The following is a 20533-nucleotide window of genomic DNA, read 5'->3' as shown; positions in this document are numbered from 1 at the left end:
TGTTTTATAACAGTTGTACATTTCTCGTCATCGAGAACAGTAGTTCTGTTGTTTAACTAACCAGCCAATACTCGTCTGATCCAACTGCAATCCTGTTTGTTAGACAGACAGCAGCATAAGTTGGAGAAACAGTGCAGTACTACACTGTAAGATCTGTCGGAAAATGTGTTCTGTGAGTGTCCATGGGTGAAGAAATAACTGCTACTAATACTAATAATAGTAATTTGCTTATATTAGCACTCTGAAATAAGACAAATAAATATGTGCACAGTTGTCTATATAAGTAATGTTAATTGGAAGAGAGGCTGCATTACCTTTTTTGAAAAATGGCTCATTTGACACAAAAAGGTTGCCGGCCCCTGACTTAGTAATTATAATACTTTTTGGGAACTTTTTTCAAGAATTGATTGAATTTATCTAAAAATGTATGATGTCCCCCCCCCCGATGTTTGTTTATCAGTAAAAAACATCTATAAATACCACACAGCTTTTAAATAATCTAATATACCACACATATTTTACATATATAAGCCGCAAGACTGTTCTCTCTACAAATTACAAACTGTGGTGCACGATTCCTTTTGCTCAAGATAATTACCTTCTATATTTTACATTACATTAATGGAGAAACACTTTTTGAAGTCCCCTGTGTGCTGTACCTGCCCTCCTCCATTCCCAGACAAACACTGGGGGTATCACTGGCCCTCGTTGTAAGGATGTGGTTGTTGTCAGGGCCCTTCTCTCCGTTCTCCTGAGGCTGCTCTGCAGGGACATAGGCCATGCAGAGGATACGAGACTCCACATTGAAACACTCAGTCACCTTCGGGCTGGAGTTCTGCATGGCAACTATAGCGAGCTGTCCCATCTGGTTGGTGCAACTAGCAACCTGTACAAGAAACATTTTGATTTTGAGATACTTTAATTATGTGATTACCTTGTTATAACACACCAATTTACAAATACAATTTCATACGAAAAAGACTCATTTGGCTATGTTAAAGAAATGGACATCTTCATATTTAAACATGTTGATATTTCATGGTAAATTCTTAATATTACTTCACCAAGAACATGAGCAGCTATAAGGGTGTTTGTTTCTAACAGAACAAAGTTTTTCCCTGATTGTCAGAAACAATCCGTTAGCAGTGATTACCATGGCCATTACACTGATTGTATTTCTCATGTGTACATTATACATTTAAAAACATAAACTTACCATCTGCACTACTAACTAGTACTTAAAAAAAAAACTCTCTGCCAAAACTGACTATCAGACACACTGAGAAAGTGGTCCAGCCTTATTAGTGTTAGCTGCTTAAAATGAGTACTGTCAGAACATTTCACAGTTAACACTTTCAAAAGCCACTCAACACATTTTACAAGTCAGAGTCAACTCAAATATGAGTTCCATCCTACATGTTTGTAGGTATCTGTAGAAAGCTAGAAATGGGATTTTTGTTGTAACTGTTGAAATGTTCTTTTCTGAACAGTACAGAAGATGTGTCTCACCCAGACACAGCCATGGCCCACGACAGGAGTGTCCGCTGTGCTCTCCATGTTGATGTGGGGCTCTGGATTATGAACAGCACATTCCACCTGCAGCAGAACAGGAAGAAAAAAGAAAGGGTGAAGAATAATTAAGAAACAGGTCAGCTGATCACTTGCACCAAGTCAACAGGCGGACATAGTAGGAGTTCACAGAGTGAATAAGACAGTTTCTGGTCAGGATAGAACCCTGAAATATAGGAACAGGCCTCCAAAAGTGAATGAATGAATAAATCTTAACAAATAGCATGGATGAAATAAGGCATTCTGTCTAATCTACCTACCCGTCTATAAAACAAATAGTTCAGCTGACATTATGTAACCAAGAATTCCTTATTTGGCGGCTAATGCTCCAAAATCATCACCAGAAAGGGTTTAAAAAACACAAGTGTTGATAAGAAATCGCCCATATTTTCTGCCAGTATCCAACAAGTTTAAGATGGAAATGTCTTTTAAGACAATACGATGATAACTTAACTGCATCTGATATGGGCTTTAAATCTCAAAACCATGCGGGGAGCGACCTTGGCGTTGTTAGCACCACGCTCTAACCAACTGAGCTAACCGGCCCCACACATGTCAGCTATTTTTTCCAGAAGTCAGTGTTTCCTGGTGAAATGATCTGATTCCATGTCACAAATCTTTTCTGGTGTTCAGCAAAAACAAATACACACCTACAGTAAATACACATAAAACTCAGTAATGGTTACTGACTTAACACTGGCACAGTTGTGACCCTGATGATAAATCTGGTCACATGTCAGTGCTACAATGTGAAACAGCTCTTTCAAAGTAGGTTAATTGTCCTTTATGGTTAGGATAGAAACCTGAAGATCTCTAAGAGGTTCAGGCCTCCAAAGTAAATGAATAACTCTTAACAAATAGCATGGATGAAATAAGGCATTCTGTGGGCATTTTAATCTACCAACCCGTCTATAAAACAAATGGTTCAGTTGAAATTATGTAACCAATAATTTCTTATTTGGCATATAATGCAAAAAAATCATCATAGGACCCTCTTTCATTATTCAAAGGACACAAAGTCAGGTAGTAATCACCCATATTTTCAGCCAGTATCCACCAAGTTTGGATGGAAGATGGAAATTCCTTATTATTCCTTATCCTTACATGCCTTATTACTTAAAGGGGCACTTCACCCATTTGCATTAAGCTTCGTATCATTAGAAACTTATTTTTGAATGGTCGTGCATCCTGCCCTCAATATTCCCCTGAGACGGGACATCTTTGTATTTCTAAGTCTGAAAAGGAGCCTCCGATGACGCAAAAATCGTCATTTTGCATCATTGGAAGCGGTTGCGGTTAGCAGGGTGAAACTACAACGCTAGTTCCTCATACTTTCGACCACTGAAGCTCCAGACCAATCACAGATCAGTGGGTGGGACATCACTCCCATAATCGAAACTTAATTTCGATCGAATCGGATGTTCGAGGCTATCTCTACGAGCCGCAGTATAACAGCGTGGCAGCTCCTGCAGACAGTCGGCGGCAGTGAGGAGGAGGAGCCGGGTGCTGTGCATTCTGGGAGTTGTTGTCTTTCATCCACATGAGCCAAAAAGACACTTTCTGCCTTTTCTCAGTCAAGAAGGCACCAACTTCAAAACTTATTTCACATTTATACTTCATATATGACCCAATGTCAATACAGATTCATGTTTCAACGGGTGAAGTATCCCTTTAACTGGATCTGATCTAATACAGTTGTCAAGTATTAGACAAACACACAGAAGATAATTGATAAAATAAAGATTGGTTCACCAAGAAGTCTTCTCAACAATTGTTATTGATGGCATCAGCATGTATGGTATTTTGAAACATCTTATCTGTATTAATACTGTGCATGACCTATACTAAACAGTTCATGTGACGTTACGATGAGACAAACAACCTCTCAAAAACAAGTGGCCCGTACGGGGATCGAACCCGCGACCTTGGCGTTATTAGCACCACGCTCTAACCAACTGAGCTAACCGGCCTCATACACAAGCTACAGTGGTACAGCCAGTTTTTCAGTCAATGTATGTCATGTAATCTGACTCCATGACTAAATTTAGTGTTGTGTCCTGGTATACAGTCACAAGAAAGAAACATATGATCATCAGGCTATGACTTGTTTTTCTGAAGAATAATACATTATAATACATTTTCTCTCCACTTAGGAGGAGGTAACTGATGTTTAATTTCAATGAATGCAAACAGAGTTGGTACAATAACTCATGATAAACTAGCCACATGTCAGATCTAGAATGTGAGCACTAACTCATACACTGATCAAATACATGACTTTGACAATAGCACCATAATGCCATAAATAGCCAAGCTTTAGCCTACTTTTCCTTTTTGACCCACCTACATAGGGAAATACAGTGATGAGTTTAGAAACTAATCTAACGTCAATCCTGTGTGTTATTAACTTCAGTCTTCTAAAGCAGAGGCCATTCTCATGGAAAAATGATCTTCACCCTCCACATCAGATGTGATAACTCAACACATACTCTAAAGCACAGGCCAAAACTGACCCTTTTTTTTCTTTGGCAGTAGTTTATTTGACAGGGTGTTTTAAAATGAAATCACACTTCTAATTGTAATCGGTTTTGTCTGTGATCATCAGGATCTACTATGTCTTTAGACTTAGAAAACTTGATTTATCCCAAAGGGCAATTCAGTTACAGTCCATCCAGACCTTGGATTTCTTATTTGGCAGCTAATGCTCCAAAATGGTAGAAGAGGGTTGATAACACAACACATTATTTAAGGGACACATGGTCAGGTAGAAATCTCACATATTTTCAGCCAAGTTCAAGATGGCAAATCCTTATCAGACAACACAATGATTACTGAACTGGATCTATTATGGCCTTTAAATCTCAAAATCATGTGGCCAGTACGGGGATCGAACCCGCGACCTTGGCGTTATTAGCACCACGCTCTAACCAACTGAGCTAACCAGCTATTTTTACATTTCCTGGTGAAATGATCAGCATAAACTTACAGAAAAACAACAGACAGAGAGACAACAAACAAAACTGTAATTTGTACATTGCTTTATCTTATGACTGTGACGCACTTTGGTCAGCTCATGCTGCTGTTAATGTGCTTTACAAATACATTTTACTTGACCTGACACATTGGAAACGGATTTCTAAAATAACTTTTGAGCGTGTGGAAAAATGTATTTCAAGACATCCAACCCTTTGATTATATTAGTCATAAATAAAGATCCTTAAATGCTCAAAAAGTATTCATGTCATCTCTGCTATTAAATAATGCACTTGAATATAAATAGCAGATTTAAATTATACATTCCTTTTTGTTGAAAATATTTTTACAGTTTATCAACTCACTAATTGACGGTGTCCTTTGCAGCATCTGTATATAATGGCATTCAGTTTGAGATATCCAAGATTCAAACAAATTCATGTTTGATATCCAGAAAGAAAATTATAAATATTTTCTGCAATATAATTTGAACATATAAAATGTCTGACTTTGACTATCTCAATAAACTAAATTTAATATCAATTACATAACTCAATGATCGAACCCTTCTCATATATTTGAAAAAGGAATGTCTCCCAACAACTGTACAATTCAACACTTGGTGCAAATCACTGATTAAAAAATTAGGGAGATGTCTCACTCAATACTTTAGGAGCTACTATGATGTGAACGACTGACCCAAATACAGTACTGTAGGGCTCAAACCAGTGGTCTTTGAAAAATTATCCCCCCCAGCTCGAACCAAATGAGTGAACTCAACCAGGATTATCTGTAATTTCCCATCACTAGGCAGACATATGTAGAAGGAAAATGTCTGACCTTGAACTCCTGTAGTTTTGACATGACCACAGGCATTTGCCGGAGCAAGAGAGGATGCTTCTGCTTTTTGATGTGATTCCCATCATCCTCCGCATAGAACCAGCCCTGCAGGTTGTCTTCCTCTGATGCGAATACAAATGCAAACACAGTTAGCACTTGATTTAAGCATGTACAGTATTAAGAATTAATCCTACTTCTTACAAGAAAGCTCACTTCAAACTAAACTCTTGTACTAGCGCCTAATGCTGAAAGTGTTGCACAGTGATTTTACAAAGGTAATGGATAAAAGAGATGCATACATCAAGAAGTCAGTAAAGTTAAGCTTCTTATTGTATAAATACATGAATACAAAGATAAAATAGAAGAACAAATTGAGCATCTTAGTAGGAACATTGACAGCTAGGCAGTGATCTGATCCGTACCTAGTGCCAGCTTTGCCATCTGCAGGTTACTGATCCATGACTGCTTGACTGCTGGGCTGAGAGTATTGAACACTGCACTGAAGTAAGTGGGTTTACCCGACCTGCAATACACAAGAAAAAAAAATACTCAAAAAAAAAAAAAAAATGTCAAGCTTCTGCATTTGAATAGTGCTTTTTGGACATATTTTGTGAATTTGAAAAGCTTTAAGGAGGAACTTTTGTTTTGGGTCGATTTTGTACATTTGACCTCTCTTGTTTTGTTGTATTTTTTTTTCTGAGGAAGAATCTCATCCTGTTTTATTTTAAATGTTTAAAGTGTAACTCATTGTGAATCATGGAGAATTGGAATCAAAGACACGCCCAGCCTGCATGCTGCTAATCCCATTTACACAGACTTGGTGGCAACAGTGAGACACATTCAAAATAACTCTAAACTAAAAGTAGTACAATTTCCCACTGATGGTCTTGTTTGCTTTTGTAGGTCATATAGAGGTTTCAGAAAAACCTATTCTGTATCATAACTATCTACAAGCCTCTAAAAAAAACATCAATTACATCAATCTTTTTCTGAGGCTCAGTTTTCTCAGGTCCTCTTAAATGTACTTTAAACGTCAAACTGTGAATTAATGAGGTTTTAACATTTCTATTCATTAAAAAATAAAAAATAATAATGTCTCAACCTTTCCAAACTATAATTACACGCCCATGTTATATGGATGAAAATACACATTTTTAAGTTGAGCGAAGTTAAAAGACAGGAAGACAAATAGAGTCCATAAATCCATAAATCGTACATCCTTAAGAGTGTTCAGTGTGAATAACAGAAATGTATTTAAAAGACTGTTATGAATGACTCGTGCTGTGAGATGTGTCAACACTTCGAAAATCACAAAGGCCAGCATTTGCATTCTCTCAGGAGTCAAATTAATTTAACACATTGTGCACAAACAGTTCCAGTGATAGGCACCTTTTATAGTAAAATATCAAATACAGTCAGATAAAGAGAGCTTTGTCTGGTTTGTATTCTAGCCTGGGGGAAACATGAATCTGTCTATTCAATACTGACTGACGAGACTGACTGTGACAGAAATGTGATACACATCAATGTCAATTTTTGTTTCTACCAGCAGCTCATGTACACAAAAAGTGTGTGTTTGTTGTGTGTGCGCGCTGGTGTTATAAATCCCTCCTGTCTATGGCTGGTGTTGTGCTTTGTGTGATTTGGGATTTTAGGATCAGGGGAGGAATGACAGAGACACAGCTGTGTTTCCAAACATACTCGTGGATAATCTCACCAGCTAAGTGCTGCGGGGATGAGAGGTCGGGTGAGGAAGTGGAAGAGAGAGAGAGAGAATGTGAGTAAGCCATGACAAGGTGCACCCTTGGGGGACCACGTGTAGACTATAATAGTGTGTGTGATAAATGTGTGACATGATTATTTGTGTTCAGTAACAGCTGCAGCACTGAGCAGCCTTTGGTTGTTGGCACTGATGCATGTTGCTATGTCCCTTGAGATTCATTCCTCAGATTAGAGCTGGTGGAGAAACTTGTTTATCCAAATATCTAAATGTACTCTAATAATCTCTCATAGAGCTCAAAGAACGCAGAGCGACTGAGAGGACAGCAGGAGAAAACAGAGTTACAAAGGAAATATAGGATAAAGCAGTCAATGGGGGGTAGAAGACTAAGACTGAAGAGTGTAAACATATTGTATGTGCTGCCTGAAAGATAAATAAAAACAATGGTGGAATATGCATTAGTGATAAACACAAACTTGTCATGTTTTCCAGGCAGCTGGAGTTGGATCCGACACCGGTCAGCTGCCCTGATCTCTTCCTCCTTCTTCATGATGAGCCTTTGGAGACCTGATACCCAGTCCTGGGCCACTGCGGGATTTACATTCTGTACCCAAAGATATTAGAGAGACAGAAAGGGGAATGGGTGAGGGAAACAGATGTACTTCAGGGGACCACATCATGAATAAACAATTATCAACTAGAATCAACACATCTGTGCAAACATGTGCACATTCTGTTAAACATTTACAATTTATAACATCAGTTAAAAAACAAAGAAACTTAAAGGGATTTCCCTCCTTATAAGAAACACCTGTCACTCTTATTGATTTCAGCGTACATCCCAATGTCTTTGCAGCTAACAAATCACAATCCTTTTTTGGATTCTTTAATGTCCCTGAGCAGCAATTTGGATCTGCAACATAGATCCAATACTGGCAATACACATAATAAAAACAGCACAAAGACATAACTCCATATAAGTCCCGTGGATATTATCATGATGGAGGTGAGCAACACACCTGTGTAATTGACCCTTTGGTACACGTAGAGATTTTGGATTGAGGTGTCTGGGGGTATTCTTCAGCTGAGTTTAGTTCCTTTGAAGAATTCATTATTTGAAATTCTTTTTGACACATGTTCAGGTAGCTTTTGTAATTCTGATGCTGCAATTTATAAGAAAATCACATTAAAGTGTCATTTGTAAAAAAAAAAAGAAAAGAAGAATATCTTCCCTTTCAAAACTTGTTTCAAAGATGTATGAAGAAGAAATGTTCAGTGCATGTCTATGTTTAGCTCATGTGGGGATCATTTAGGTTTTGAAATTGAGTGTAAGTAGTGTACAGCTCACACATCTTGGCTCTGCTTCTTTCTTCCATTTCCCATCAACCCACATCTCTGAGAGCTGCTCTGTTGCCCTGCCTCCCACTCTGTTCCTGACAGACCTACCAGCACAGCACAAACACAGCAGCGCACACTCACGCTGTGTTCTGCAAAGTAAACCTTCCTCACAACAGTACACACAGGCTTGTGTGTGTGTGTGTGTGTGTGGCCGAATGATACGACAGGCTTGAACGGTGCAAATCGAGACTTAAGAGACTCCTAGTCTCCGAGAGACAAATTGCCCACGCTGGCACATTCCACAAGTTAAACATTATACGCCTCCATAACAGCCCAGCCCTTCTGGACGTCTGAAGGGAAACACGATGGATGTAATTTTAAAAGTCCTGAGGTACATTGGAGGAACATTTGTCAATGTCAACTTTTGTCAAGCTTCCAAGAATATTAACAGACAGTATAACTACTCCAAGATGTCAGACTTAGCCAAGTAACATAGAATACATGTCCTCCGTTATTATAAGTGTTTTCAATTTGACCTTTGACCCTCTCAGATGTGATAAAATGAAGCTTATCCAGATTTAATACGATGAATAATTATTTTTGTACTACTGTCAAGCTTCCCTCATGGGAAAATGAAGATTGTTACTTTAACTCAGAGCTTTGATCATATATTACCTGGTAATTGCCCTTGAGGCTGCAGATCATGCTGGAGATCTGGTTCACCAGGCTGAGGTCATGGATCAGGTTCTGCAGGTCCTGGTACAGCTGACCTGGGCCCATGTACAACTTGTCTGCAAAGAAACAAACCCCCCAAAAGAATTGTAAAAACAAAATGCCTTTTTTTATGCACAACAAATCATTTACAACTGATGCATGCAGGCTGTTCATACATGAAAAGATTAAACTGTCCAAAATTTAAAAATGATTATTTAAAGGTATATTTTCAACTCAAAGTTACGGTAACTGAGTAACTCTATAAAAAAGGAGGGTCCTTATATGAGCTGGAAAGAAAAATGGCATAAGATAAGTAGCAAAGGCATTGAGCAGAGGTGTAAAAAGCTGGGTTCTGCTCTTATAGACATTTGGATACAACACCAGCAGTAATGATGGAGGCCAGTCTGATGAGAGAAGCACTTCATTTGGGCAAACATGGAACAAGATCAATAAAGGCCAATCAGTCAGGTTCCCACGGGGAGCAGTGTGGCAGCTCTGTAAACTTGGCAATGAATCACTAACTCACTAGTGTGCTTGTTCGTTCACAAGAACATTGTGATCTCATCATGTTAGCGTTCAGAGGCTGCATTGTATCTGTGTTTCTGCATGTCAGCACATACCATCCTTTCTATTCTTTACTACTGTAGTTATATCTGTATATGTGTATAATAGTTCATTAAATATATGTGATCAGGAGGTATTGTTAGTTTTTCATTTTGAATGCTTTTGACACATTTTTTGGTTGTTTGAAGTTTCAAATTCTTGTGTGAGGCAAGGTAGGAGCACAAGGCAGGTTTAAAGTAAAAAATAAAAGAATGAAAGCAGAGCACAAATGTTTGATTCATATTAATTTCATACACATACATATTTAAAAAAAAAATTGGATGACATGATGAATTGCTGATAAGTCTCTTTGGTAGGACATGATTTGTTTGTTCTTTAGAATGGTTGCTAAGCAACAGTTATGACTGTTTGGTGGTCTTTTCCAATCAAAATATCATAACTCAACTTTCTGTGTGATGAGATTAGAGCTGAACTGTGTTATTGTTCTGTGTCAAAAGGAAACAAGGGTTTACTTTGTGTGCACACAGCCTGTCTGAACAGAATACAACCGCATGGCTCATCAAAGCTCTGGAAGGCCTTCTCTCTCCCTCCCTCCCCCATCTCTCTCTCCCTTTTTCAATTCAAAGGCTTTATTGGCAGGAAAGTTTCACAAACACAGTTTTGCCAAAGCATTAAGGCAACCAATATATTGTCAGATTCAATAAAAAAACACAATTTCAAAGTATAAAATTATTCCAAATCTCTCTCTCTCTCTTTCCCAGTTGAAATACATTGGGTATACATGTCACTAGGCCAAATCATCAACAGAAAAAATATTGAGGTCATTAAATTAAATTGTTCATTTAACAATAAAGGACTCTCTAAAATCAAAACCTTACTGCAAACTTTATAGAGTACAGAATATTAGCTGTTGAGAGTGAGCATCAGGAAACAAATAGTTAAATAGCATTTGTCTCCTTGGCATTGAAATGTCCTGTTTGCTTTAGCCATTCTCCCTTTCCTCTCTTCTCCTCCTCCTCCTCCTCCTCCTCCTCGTCTTCTACCACAATAGTCACACAGAGTCTGTCTGGTGCTTCAACTCCATGGCAACCCAGTGCAGTCCTCCACTGAAGGTCTCGTTGACTGGGCATCCAGGGGAAAGTTTGCATTCATAGGTGGTCTCACTCTTACTCCAAAGTGTCTCCCCTCTGAGTTTCTACACAAGATACTGCCAACCGTCTGAGAAATTCTTTGTCATCCTTAAATCATGCATGAGCACCACGAGAAACAAAGATTCAAGCCGAGCACAGCAGGCCTACAGGCGCGGATATGTTTTTTTTTTATTTCATTGATATTCTCATGGTCAGTGACTTCTAATTGTATTTCATTCATGTCACTGGGTCAAATAATGGCCACCCTGCAACACATCTAAAGACAATTTGTACATTAATTAGTTGAACTACTGAAAAAGAACAAGAGCATGTTGTGCTGTTTTATTCACTTTAACTATCTGCCCCTAATTGTGCTCCATGCAATTTTCATGGCTGATCTGTTTTAGCTGAGGCTGAGACACAGGGGGCTGAATTCAGGTCATGATAAAAAATGCTGAATAAACCTCTCGTGCATGCTCTATGATGTCCAACTACAGCTTTATTTAAAGCCAACATTACATGACAGTGTTATTTTAAGACTCCACTTAATACAAAAAATGATTGATACTATTTAATAATATAAATGTTACGTATAACATGTTTAAGAATATCCCTTTTTAAAGTTTCTTCTGTGTGTAAAAACAAGGCTAAATCTGTATATCCATGATTACCATGTTTTAGCTTTATTCAACCTTTCTACCATGCCTGGATTGGACCTTCACACTGAAAAGAAAAAAAAAACTGGCTCTGTGTAACCCATTTCAATCTGGGTCCAACTTCTTGAATGGCTCTTTGTGTGAGCGCCAAATGCCACAAGGTTTCAAACACAACAGGGCCTGGAAGCATCACAGGAATCACACCAGTCATCCCAGCAGTTACACACTTCCTCAAAACAAACACAATATCTACAAATTACACGGTAAGCAGCAGGAGCGAACCTCCAAATGACCAGTCTGCGCGGCGGGTCTGATTGCTATCCACCATAAAGAGGAGATGACCTAAGCAGCGAGACACACAGAGAGGTGACATCATATTCTGGAGAGTCCTTCCATTGTCTTCAAGCAGCCTTGGTCAACGAGCTGCTTTTGGCTGAACACAGCGGATTGAGAAACAATCATTTCCACTTGTCGAAAAGGTCCAAGGCAATGCTCTCTTTTGAACACTCGCACACATTCCCACAGACACACAAAGAGACATTTGTAAGGGAATAACTAAATTACAGTGAGTCTAATAAGTGTCTAATAACACATTCCGCTGTATGTAAGAATTAAACAATACACAGCAACCCGTATGGTCTTACTCAGGCCTTCAAGAAGAGTGCACATACACCTGTATCACTTGTATTAACATCCTATCAGGTGGAGACGAGGCTTTGAACCCATCTGTCTCTTTCAGCCCAAAGAACACCCTTCAGACAGAGCAGACGTTACTCAGCTCTGTTTGTTCCATCTGTTCATACAGTCTGGTGAAGTATCAGAGGGAGACAGGTGATCTGGCAGGAGGGGGATGCAAAGGAGACCACGTAATGTGCTATAGGTTGAGGTAAAGGAAAAGAATACAACAGATGCATACAAAGAGTTGAAATACTGTAATGCAGAAAACAATTACAGCAAAGGAAGACGAGGGTGTGTATATGCAAAGACTTCAGATGGGGAACTACTTAAATTACATGAGTTGTGTGAGCTTAATTTCACGAAAGGGTTGAGATGTATGCCGGCGTCACTGAACAGTTACTCTATAAATAATCAAACAGGAGAGAGAGACTCTATGCTGAATCACATATAAACCATAACAGGATTCATCCACTCATATATTTGACACTGTGACACCTGGCTGCAAAAGACTGAACATTATGTAACTGTATTAAAGACTTCAGATTAGAGATAGAGAGTGAGAGAGTTCCCATTTGAATACGTACAACCTTCTACAGACCAGGGAAAAAAATTAGTATGAGGCACTCGCTGGCCCTACACTGAGCACTAGCATTGACTTGGCAGTAGCTCATACACAAAAACAAATATAGTTCCTAGAATAAAAAACTGCAGTGCTGTTACCGCAATCATACACTCTCATTATGCCTCTTGTGTGTCTGATCTGAGCCTTTTAAAACGGCTGAGCAGCTGTCTGTGACAGGGGAGAACCCAGTGGAAAGACTGAAATCATTGCAGTCAGCAGCCAGCAGAAGGGAAAAAAAAGTACACACCGAGTGGCTGGATGGTCTGTGCAGTGTTGACACCATTTCCAGGAATGTCCATGATGTAAAGTATTTTATGGATTCATAATGTAAAAATAACTTCTTCTATTTGTTTAAGTCTGTGGATTAATGTATTCTATCAAATGAATGCAAATTTGATTGTTTAGTTTTCACAATTACTGTTCTTCAAAGCCCATGACAACCACATGATCAACTCAAGCATTGAGCTAATCACCTTCAATTAACCCTGAGAACTCCCTTCACCAGTCATCAGGGCAAAAGCAGTTCACTAGTTGACTCCTATAGAGAGACTCAAATCCCTGAGAGCATATCAAATAATTTATCCCAAAATACCTGATACTCTCAAACAGACAGACTTGTTAAAAAACAGAGTTAGACACTTTGGTTCATACTTGGCTTAGCGTTGATGACCACCTTCTCCCCAGAATGGGGTGCTGGGTAGTGGCTGTTCTCGGCCATGTCCTCGCTGGATCCAAACTCTAGCACCTCCACGAAGCTCAAAGGCACGCTCCACTTCAGGAGGAACTTCTGGTCGAGCGAGACATTGCCATTACCACTGCCACTGCCATCCTGAGATCTAGACCGAGCAGAGAGAGATGAAGGTTATGTGGTTTGGTGGCAAAGGATTATTTAGTAAACTTCTTGTCTGCACAGAAAAATGTGTGTGTGTGTGTGTGTGTGTTTAAGTAATATGAAATATGAGTGCATGTCAAGAAAAAAGGATAATCAAACATCTGTGCAAATGGAGGAGGCCTATGGAGGCCATGTTTGAAAGATTTGGAGGTAAATTTCACAATTTTCTGGGTGAGTACATGTTTATGTGGTGACCAGGATGTTACAATTACAGGCCAGGAACTAAAAAGTCCAGGGATGGGGCTCTCCATCACTCTTGGCTCTTGGCACAGTGCACCCGATGAGGTTTACTTTGCAAACCACAGTGGGTACAATCAGTCTAAACCCAGAGAGGTAGTGTGGCCAAAAGTCACTCCAAGGACACAGTAACATTCAATTCCTGCCATCTTTCTCAACTCTTAAGAGATCATTTTCAATTTATGCTTAGTGACCTTGTCTTAAATTACTTTACTGGCGGGAAATTCCAGTGGAAGTCCTTACAGTAGGCGAAAGGAGAACAGGAATATCTACACAACAATACAATTCTAAAATTGTAAAATGGTAAAGCATTACAACATTTTGCTTCTGGTGGTGCCAGTTCAAGGAGAGATTAGTGCAGGTCTGGTTTGTGGTCGCTCTTACCGTATATTGGGTGTGGCGCACATGAGGACATCGTTGAGCAGGAAGAGGCGTCGCTCCTTAGTTTTGATGATTTCACCACGCTCGTTGTAGACCGTCTCCACCATGTCGTCTGAGCGGATCAGGTAGCGGCTGCCATTGCTCAGAAGCTAGAGGGTAATAATGAGTCAGTTATTCTAAATGAAAGGACAGTAGGGTTTCCAATCTCTGTCAGCACTGTTTATTTAATCGTACCAAGTTCAGAGAATTAGCATATTAGACAAAAACATTCAACCAATCGATGTAAACACACGTATGTTGGTGAACACACACTGAGCAGCGGGCCAACCTTGTTGAGGTAGCGTTCGTTCATGGCCTTTGCAATGTGACGGATCTCGCAGCGCTGGTCAGCTTCCCTCTTCTTTTCATTGAGCTTCTCTGCCAGTGTCTCCAGTTCGGTCAGGGCCATCTGCAGTGGCAGACGGTCTGCATGACCCACTGGTGTGTTCTTCAGCATGTCCTGATGAGAATGCACAGAGAAGTCAAACATTAGGCATCTGCTGATGAAGCATCTCCTGCTTTTAGGTACGAAAGAAGTTAATGGATTAAACTCTACAATCACATCTTCAGTCATTTGATGTATAGCAAAAATCCTCATGACTGATATGTATTTAATAATAGAAAAAGAGACTACAAACATGGTATCACTAACAGCTATTTGAATGTGTATATGCAGTTTTTGCATTTTCTACTATGCGTGTTTATACTGTCCCACATTATTCTGCAAGAGGCACAGTAACTAAATATGCCAGGGCAAGATGAAAAGAGATCTGAGGAAACCATTCCCATAAGGGCCTGAGACGTCCCCCTAAAGGTTAAAGCTTCAAGTGCCTTGATTTATGTGTATGGTGCACCCCCTGCTGGTGATTCTATATACCCTTCTATCTTCTGTATGTCTGCAGTCTTCTGTGAAGGAGCTTACAATAAGATTCCATCATACCTGAAGAAGCAGTATGAACTGTGGAAATCTCTGGATAGGTTTCATCATCAGGCTGTACAGAGTCACTCTGTCACTGCTGCTCTCCTGACGATGCTGTAGGCGAAAAGACGGGTTAGTAGTGATGCCAAATATGTTTAATGTTTTTGTATTGTCAATTTGTTGGCTCTCAAACCTTGAGGAATTCCAGGAAGCCAGGTTTGGAGGCACACGTCTTCCTCACCACCGCCATCGCAGTGCTGAAGTTGTTCACATACTCACTGTAGGCATCCAGCACCATGGACTTGGAGAACTGTTCAGAAACACAGATGTATACATATTAACCACTTACAAGAATATAGGTCATGCTATTTCATGGGCATGTGTTTTAAGATATTGATGAGATTTTGGTTTGGCTTTCAGTCTTATAACAATGTTTTAAAAAAAGAAGGCTTCAACAATACCATTAAACTAAAGTACCGTAACTCAAATAGCCTTAATGTATCTACAATCGTTGAATATAGTATAGATATACTATAGTGTATATAGTATAGCTCAGCTGGTTTCCTCTGCATGTTTAATGAAATCACCTTCTTACTTTGCAATCTATTTGAAAATGCCATCACATGCTGGATTTGGAAGACCCTTCTTAAATCAAATGAAAACAAAACTGAAGTCTTAAAACATAATAAGATGGGTTGAAAATGCACCAGCTACTATCCTAGGATGGCATAAACTAATCTTTGACCTCATGCCAATAGGATATCTAACAAATAGATTCAAGTGTAAAATCGAGACCTTCTTTAGATATACTGATAAAAAAGACTTGTGATTTCTGTATTAAAGGGAATGGTGGATTACAGGCCCCAAAACAGGCAAAGAGATAGTTTTGGGTCATAAATCAGAATATATTTTATTTTTTCATTTGATTACTTTTATTGTATGCTTTGTTTTGTGAGCTTGCTTAAAACTCAATGCTTCTTATGTTTTAATTTGTTAATCTAAAAACAAAAACAAATGCTGTATCACTGTCAACTGTAGTTATTATACACTGAGTGTTCCCTATACATGCTTAGATAACATAACATTCTTCATGCCATGCTGATGTGGTCACAGGCAATAATCCTCTTAACTATAACATTTACGGTATGCCAAGGTCACAACTTAAATGTGTGTTTAAAAATAAAAAAAAGTATAATAAGAATATTGGGGAGGGGGGGGGGGGGGGGGGGGGGTTCAAAATATCTGTGATTGGACACTTTATTGATTTCTTACATACAGGCCAGTTCTGCTTTAATCAACATTCAACATTGTCAGAATGAATGCCCTTCTTATAACCAACAGACATGTAGTTGGTTACTATTTGTAAAACAGTTTGTGGGATCCATGCTTCAAGTTTACATGAACACAAAACTAGAAAATGCGGTGCACCAAACAAAATAAGATTCATGTAACCAAACATAGAAAGATTTCCCAAAGCAGCTCATTAATGTTGTAGCGAATGAGCCGGCTGATCAAAGGATGCTTACTGTGTGAATCAGGGGAAAAGGCAAACACAAGTTTGAGAACAGAATTGATTTCTTACAGAATTCAAGGTGCTTTTAGGTAAAGAGGAAGTTAGAAAGCATATATTGTTATAAAAAAATAAAAAAACAGCGAGTGGCAACATGTTGAAGCTGCTGTCTGGTAGTAGCAGATCATCCATCATGGTTCTATGTGAGAGGATTATATTTGAAACCATGACACACTGTTCTGAAACTCCTAGTTGCTATTTTTGCATCTTTGATTACAATGACAAATGTAATTTCCTAAGATAGGCACTAAGAGAAGTTTCATCTTTATAGCTTCATTCTTTTTAAAAAATGTTCAATTTGTATTTCAATTACAGACAAAAACTGAATTTGTTTTAAATGTGCCTGAATGTAACTTATAAAATCTGTTTTTGGTTTCTTAACTGCTTATATACAAAATGAAGATATATATATACTAGGGCTGTGAGCATTAAATAGTTAATCACGATTAATTAAGGTCTGAAATTAAAGCTTAATTTTTTTTATTGCGATTAATCACATGCTAGTTTGTCCCTTTAGGTGCACCGAAGATAAGCCTCTGCAGTATCTCCTCGTAGTCACAGTGATGGAAAAGAGCAGCACTGCTGCATCTTTGAATGTCTCATGTTAATTAAAAAAAAAAACTCAGATGGCTCAGTTGTCGAGTCCAAAGTAATATCCACCTCTTGACAGCCAACATTTCACTTTTTCACCAGCCTTTTTAGCTGTTTTCAGTCTTATTCCGTTTTTTATCTGTAACAAATTCATTTTTCCCTTTACTCAAGTTAATATCGTAACCTCTAATCTACCAGAAGGTCCATACTTTATTTCAAAATAAAAGCAGGCTTGACTTTAAATAGCAAGTAATGTACTCAGAGCTCAAGACAGTACAAAAATTCAACATAAAAGTCTAAAATGTTTTACTTTTTAAATGCAAAGTAATGGAATTTTCAAACATGCAATTCATTGTGATTAACTGTATTAATTTAGAATAAAATTGAATTGTTTGACATCCCTAATATACAGTGTGTGTGTGTGTGTGTGTGTGTGTGTGTGTGTGTGTATATACACACACACACACACACACACACACACACACACACACTATATAAAGATTAACCAAACACAAGAGTGATGAATTACTTCTTTTTATCTAATTACATACTCAAATAAACAACATGTTTTGCCCGCATGGCTTCATTATATATATATATTTAATTGGTAGAAGTAATAAGGCTCTGTCTTATGACCTGTTATAATAGTGCTGTGCTGTGAAAAGCTAGAGGAAGTGGCCCATTGGTAATTTTCTTTATAATGAAAGCTGGCTGGCTCAATCACGCCTCCTACAGGACTGTCTCTACAGCTTCCTCTCCCCACTCTGTTCACTTCTACTCAGAAAGTGAAAGTGTCTGGAGGCAGTGAAACCGTAGTGTCAAAATTATCCCCTGGATATGTAATGCAGCGTAAATTCAAAAGACTTTTCAGTCAAGATGCCGGAAATGTTTAAAGTTACTTCAGCATGGTCTGCTTCTGCAGTACTCACCGTCATAAAACCACAGGTGGAGACGTGTGTGGCACTGTCAGGCAGAGAGCAGGATTAGAGCAGGTGTGTGTGTGTGTGTGTGTGTGTGTGTGTGTGTGTCGGGGCGCAGTGTGAGGTCTTATCAATAAGTGTTAGAGCTAATGATGGTCTGTCATAGCCCTGTGAGAAAAAGCTCTGTATGGTATCAGTATATCATTATTAGGCAAAAAAAGATCATCCTAAAGCACAGAGTACTCTGAGATGTAATGGAGTAGAAATATAAAGTACCATAAAATGTCAAGTATTTCAATGTAGATTTTCAATCATACATTATTTCAGTTAGTTACCGGTACATTGAACAGTTAATGCATATTGTATACATGTATATAAAATGTTAGTAGTAATGTTTAGTTGGATGTTAACCTGATTAAATACTTTTTACAAACCTTTAAATGAGAAAGGATATTTGTCTCCACAGTCACCTCTGAACACAAGGGAGTCAGTCTAAACAGAGTTGATACACACCATTATACTGTTTGTGTGTATGGCACTTACTTCTCAGCTTTGTAGTAGATCTTTTTAAGGGGACACATAGTTGATGTATAGTTATGTCATGTTTGACCGATAGTAAGGGGCCAGTTTGAGGCCAAAGCCAAATTATCTCCCCAGTCCTGTGCTGCTTAAAGCCTGTAAGAAAAAGCTCTGTGTAAAGTATTCTTTTTTTTGTTACCAGTTAAAACTTGACCTTGCCATTTAGAAATATCTATTTTCAACTCTCTTTTATATTATGAAAGCCTCTAAGGATGAGGGACTATTCCGTTACCTAAATAAGTGTCAAGGGTGTGAGTCCTGTTGTTTTAATGATGACTGTGAGTTGTAAGGTTAGCGAGGGCAGGGAACAGACTTTAAACAAGTCTAATGTGGCTCTTACTGATCATCTGATGTCATGCCAGGGGTCCATTTATGTGTCAAAACAAGGAAGTGAAAGGGAGAGCATGACTGTTGGAGATATGGTCTTTTGCTTTGATGTTGTCAAGAAGCCAGAGCGAACATAGGGTTTGATAATAAAATATATAAAAAAGCAAAGTTTAGTGTTCTGGGCCTCTGCCTCAGAGCAAGTCTCTTTGAAATAGGATGGTAGGACAGTTTTACAGCCGTGCTGCATGCTTTCACAAAAGCAAATAATTGAACAAAAAATAGATTCCAACAAACTCAGAGCTACAGCTTCTAATGGATGCATTTTCAGTTACATATATTTGGGTGCAGTTCTTGTAAAAAGGCTTTAAAATGATAACTTACCGATGCCACAAAGACATCCCCGATCATCTCCAGGCTGTCCCACTCAGCGACACGGCTTGCCAGGGCGATCTGGAACAGGAAGTGGCTCTGCAGGATCTCCCGCACACGATAGAAGGTCATCTTCAGTTTCCTGTCGCTCAGCAGCTTTGGCTCAATCTGAGACAAGGGCTTCTCATAGTGCTGATGAAGCAGAGAATGTGAACTGTAATAACCAACCCTTTAAAAGTAAATTTCACAATCACTTCGCTGCACTTGCGTACCTCTAATATCCTCTTCAGTGCGTCCAGATAGTTCTTCTCACTTTCCAAAATAGATCCCAGTATACATCTTCTCACCAGCTGTAGGAGAAAGACACAGAGAAAAAAAACATCATAAAACAAATTGTAAATTCAGATGTTTTTTTACAAATTCACACAGCATAGAATGACATAATTGGGGATACAAAATGTTTGGGATTTTTCATTACCTGTTGCTGTGAAAGACCCTCTGGTGCTGGACACAGAACTGGCTCCACATTGAAACAGTCCACCTCAATGAAGAGCTCAGACTCCTCATCCTCAAAACAGGCCGACTTCCTCTCTACAAGTTTCAGATGCACAAATCAAGGGGAAAAAAATGTCAGTAACCAGAAAAAGAAAGAAAAGGCATCAAGATGAGGGAAGGGATTTTTTTGTTGCTCTTTTGCCCCTTACTCATTTTTTCAAAGTCATATTTTTGGGTGATTTTGTATTGGATAGGACAGCTGAAGACAGAAAGGAGAGGAGAGCGTGGGGCTTAGCATGCAGCAAAGGGCTGAGGCCAGATTTAAATCCACAGCAGCTGGACTACAGCCTCTTTTCATGGGGCGCACTTCATAACTGCTTTGCTTTCTGGCGCCCCAGAGAACCTCCATT

General features: G+C 38.8%; 1 protein-coding gene and 2 non-coding genes across 5 annotated transcripts in view; all 3 read right to left on the bottom strand.

Moving 5' to 3' along the window:
• The window catches only part of arhgef10 (Rho guanine nucleotide exchange factor (GEF) 10), a 54977-nt gene that overhangs the window by 16078 nt on the left and 18366 nt on the right, over positions 1-20533 (bottom strand). For all 3 annotated transcript variants that reach the window (XM_065966530.1, XM_065966529.1, XM_065966531.1), the window contains 14 exons: positions 20107-20219; positions 19901-19978; positions 19641-19820; positions 15466-15582; positions 15294-15386; positions 14643-14813; positions 14318-14463; positions 13456-13640; positions 9116-9231; positions 7579-7706; positions 5805-5905; positions 5383-5504; positions 1510-1596; positions 660-886 (listed from right to left, as the gene is read on the bottom strand). In XM_065966530.1, coding sequence (XP_065822602.1) covers positions 660-886; positions 1510-1596; positions 5383-5504; positions 5805-5905; positions 7579-7706; positions 9116-9231; positions 13456-13640; positions 14318-14463; positions 14643-14813; positions 15294-15386; positions 15466-15582; positions 19641-19820; positions 19901-19978; positions 20107-20219 — 1864 coding nt within the window. The remainder of the gene's footprint in view (positions 1-659; positions 887-1509; positions 1597-5382; positions 5505-5804; positions 5906-7578; positions 7707-9115; positions 9232-13455; positions 13641-14317; positions 14464-14642; positions 14814-15293; positions 15387-15465; positions 15583-19640; positions 19821-19900; positions 19979-20106; positions 20220-20533) is intronic.
• Positions 3466-3539, bottom strand: trnai-aau (transfer RNA isoleucine (anticodon AAU)). Its single transcript has one exon. It is a non-coding gene; the product is annotated as a tRNA-Ile (tRNA).
• Positions 4442-4515, bottom strand: trnai-aau (transfer RNA isoleucine (anticodon AAU)). The gene has a single exon. It is a non-coding gene; the product is annotated as a tRNA-Ile (tRNA).

This window comes from Labrus bergylta, chromosome 18, assembly GCF_963930695.1.
Source record: "Labrus bergylta chromosome 18, fLabBer1.1, whole genome shotgun sequence".
In the NCBI taxonomy this organism is placed as follows: domain Eukaryota; kingdom Metazoa; phylum Chordata; class Actinopteri; order Labriformes; family Labridae; genus Labrus; species Labrus bergylta.
Note: the sequence above shows the minus strand (reverse complement) of the source record. Positions and strands in the feature narration are given on the sequence as shown.